A 2,916-nucleotide genomic window follows, 5' to 3' on the forward strand; every position below is an offset into this window, starting at 1 on the left:
TCCGTAATTTTAAAATGAAATAAGTTCCCATTTAAAAATAACGAATTATGGAAGTTGGTTTTAGTGACATTTCTAAAAAACTTAGGTCGCTCATACTTTCGAGTGGGACTTCAATGTTTAATACATTTCAGTTTAATCGCTTAATAAAAATTCCCTTAATAGCCGGCCTGCGGCCGGGCGCAAGGACTTTCTACTCTATGGTATGTCCAACAACGGCTTCGCTTACGCAACGGTTTACCTCTCTATAATATGACCAACACCGGCTTCGCTTAGTAAAGATTTCCTAAATAGCCGGCCTAAGGCTGAACACTCTTGATACAGGGAGAGTGTATTCTTAGCGAAGCCGGTGTCCAATGTACCCCAGAGGATAAAACCCTTGCGCCCGGCCGAAGGCCGGCTATCAGACATATATTATTTTATTTCGTGTGATAAAAGTAATATAATGAAATAACTCCCCAAAAATATTTTTAGGGATTTATTTCATTTTTGAATTTTGAGGAATTATTTCATAATGAAATAACTCCCCATTTTAAATGTGAAATAATGCCCCAAAAAACAAATTAAATCCCCAAATTTCGTTGTTTTTGCTATCTGAACAAATTTTTAGGGAGTTATTTCATTTTTGTTTTTGGGAGTTATTTCGTGGGGAGTTATTTCATGACTCCAGTAAAGCCATGTTTATTTACTACGAACAATACTTCTGTTATTAAGTTCTCTCGATTTTCATCATATACTAAATTAAAGAGATGTATGGCTTGGGTTCTTCGTTTCATAAAAAGAACTCACTCGACAGATGATTTAAGAATTGATGAAATAACATATGCAGATATTATTATATGTCGTTTAGTACAAAGCGATTGTTATCAAAACGAGATAAAGTATCTCCAAAACCTGAAAGCTGTGCCTAAATCTAGTACGATACACTCATTGGTTCCTTACTTGGATGAAAATCTATTGCTTAGAGTTAATGGACGTTTAGATGAAGCCGTTTTTCTACCTTTGAATGCAAGAAGGCCAATTATCTTACCTCAAAAGCATTATGTTTCTGAACTCATAATGAAGCACTATCATGTTAAAAATCATCATCAGAATATGGCGATAACTATTAACGAACTGCGACAAAAATGTTGGATACCCCGTATAAAATCCGCATACAAAATGGTAGTTAAGAAATGTTATGTTTGTAGATATGATAATGCCAAACCTACACAATCATTAATGGGAACTTTGCCACCTGATCGTGTTAATCCATTCGTGCGGCCATTCTCTTATAGTGGAGTTGATTTATTTGGTCCTTTTAATGTTGCTATTGGTCGCCGTAAGGAAAAACGCTGGGCTGTACTATTTACATGCTTAACAACTAGAGCAGCACACATTGAGTTAGCTGAAAATCTTTCGGCAGGTGCCTTCATTTTGTGCTTTAGGAACTTCTTAAATAGACGTGGAACGTCTGTTAGATTGCGAAGCGATAATGGCACAAATTTTATTGCATCTCAAAAACTTTTGAAAAAAGAAGTAAGACTTCTAAATATTGATGAAATTACAAAAGAAGCAGCCAAACATGATATTGATTGGATTTTCAATTGTCCGGCTAATCCCAGTTCTGGTAGTTAATAAGGATAGTAAAACGCTTACTACTAAAAACATTGAAAGAGTCCACACCACGCCTTGAAACACTACGGAGTGTTCTTATTGAAGCTGAAAATATAATAAATTCTCGTCCCTTGATTGAAATTCCAGTTTCATCTGAAGATGATGAGCCCTTTACACCTAATCACTTCTTACCAACGAAGAAAATGTATGGAGAATTGCACAAAACTTGAAGGACAGATTGTGGAAAAGATGGGTTATTGAAACCCTTCCGCAACTAATGCAAAGACCAAAGTGGAAAGATGCTGTTAGAACACTGCAAATAGACGATATCGTCTTAATTTTTGATTCAGGTCAACCAAGACACCAGTGGCTTAAGGGCAGAGTTTTAAAAACTTTTCCTTCCAGAGATGGTTTAGTACGCTATGTCGATGTCAAAACCAAAACCGGAGTTATTCGGCGACCAGCTTCAAAATTAGCTGTTATGAATTTGTCAAGTGGTGAATCAATAGCTGGTTCACGAAGGGGGAATGTTAGTGCAAGAGTAAAAACACTTTATTATTTTTAACCCCACTTCAAAAACGAAAATGAAACATAGTCACTTTTACAATTTTATTTACTAGGCATATCGGTAAGAATGTAGGAATAGCTACTTTTCCACACACAAGTATATTATAAACAAGTATAGTATAGTCGGGTGTGACCGACCTACACCAGTTATGAAAATTAAATGTGATTTATTTTTCATAATAAAGCATTTATCTTCAATATTACTTTGTTGCGATACATTTAAACAATTTATGGATGAAAAACTAATTTTTTGAAAGAGGCTTTATATGGGGGGTAGAGGCAAATATGGACCAAGCCCGATAAACACGTATGGTCCAAATTTCATCAAAATATCTTGAAAATTGCGACCTGTACCTAGCGCACAAGGTTTACATGGACAGCCAGCCAGCCAGCCGGACAGATGGACGGACATGGCTTAATCGACTCAGAAAGTGATTCTGAGCCGATCAGAGCCGAGCAGATTAAATATTTTTGTCTCTACATAAATATTGTTATACCAAGTTCACACGGAGCAGTTGAATTACTTAATTCGGCCTCTGAATGACAATAACCAATTAACCCGTTTCTACGACACACTCGTAATTCGTTTTGACAGTTCATCACCATGTTGTTTTTTTCATTCATTATTTTGTAATTTTTTGGAATATTTGTGTATGTGTATGATACAAAAATACGTTTATTACATTATTTCAACAGTTTAAGTTGTATATTTTCTATTTATCTATATGTTTTGTTTGTTTTAATTTTAAGTTGCCC

General features: G+C 35.4%; 1 protein-coding gene across 1 annotated transcript; it reads left to right on the forward strand.

Moving 5' to 3' along the window:
- The first annotated feature begins 750 nt into the window (after positions 1 to 750).
- LOC119600054 lies at positions 751 to 1,614 on the forward strand. The gene has a single exon (XM_037950074.1). The coding sequence runs from the start codon at positions 751 to 753 to the stop codon at positions 1,612 to 1,614; it is 864 nt and encodes a 287-aa protein (XP_037806002.1).
- Positions 1,615 to 2,916: the final 1,302 nt, after the last annotated feature.

The sequence above is a fragment of the Lucilia sericata genome, unplaced genomic scaffold (assembly GCF_015586225.1).
Source record: "Lucilia sericata isolate MDLA Ls3-8-SP2 unplaced genomic scaffold, ASM1558622v1 Contig000101F_arrow, whole genome shotgun sequence".
NCBI classification, from domain to species: Eukaryota; Metazoa; Arthropoda; class Insecta; order Diptera; family Calliphoridae; genus Lucilia; species Lucilia sericata.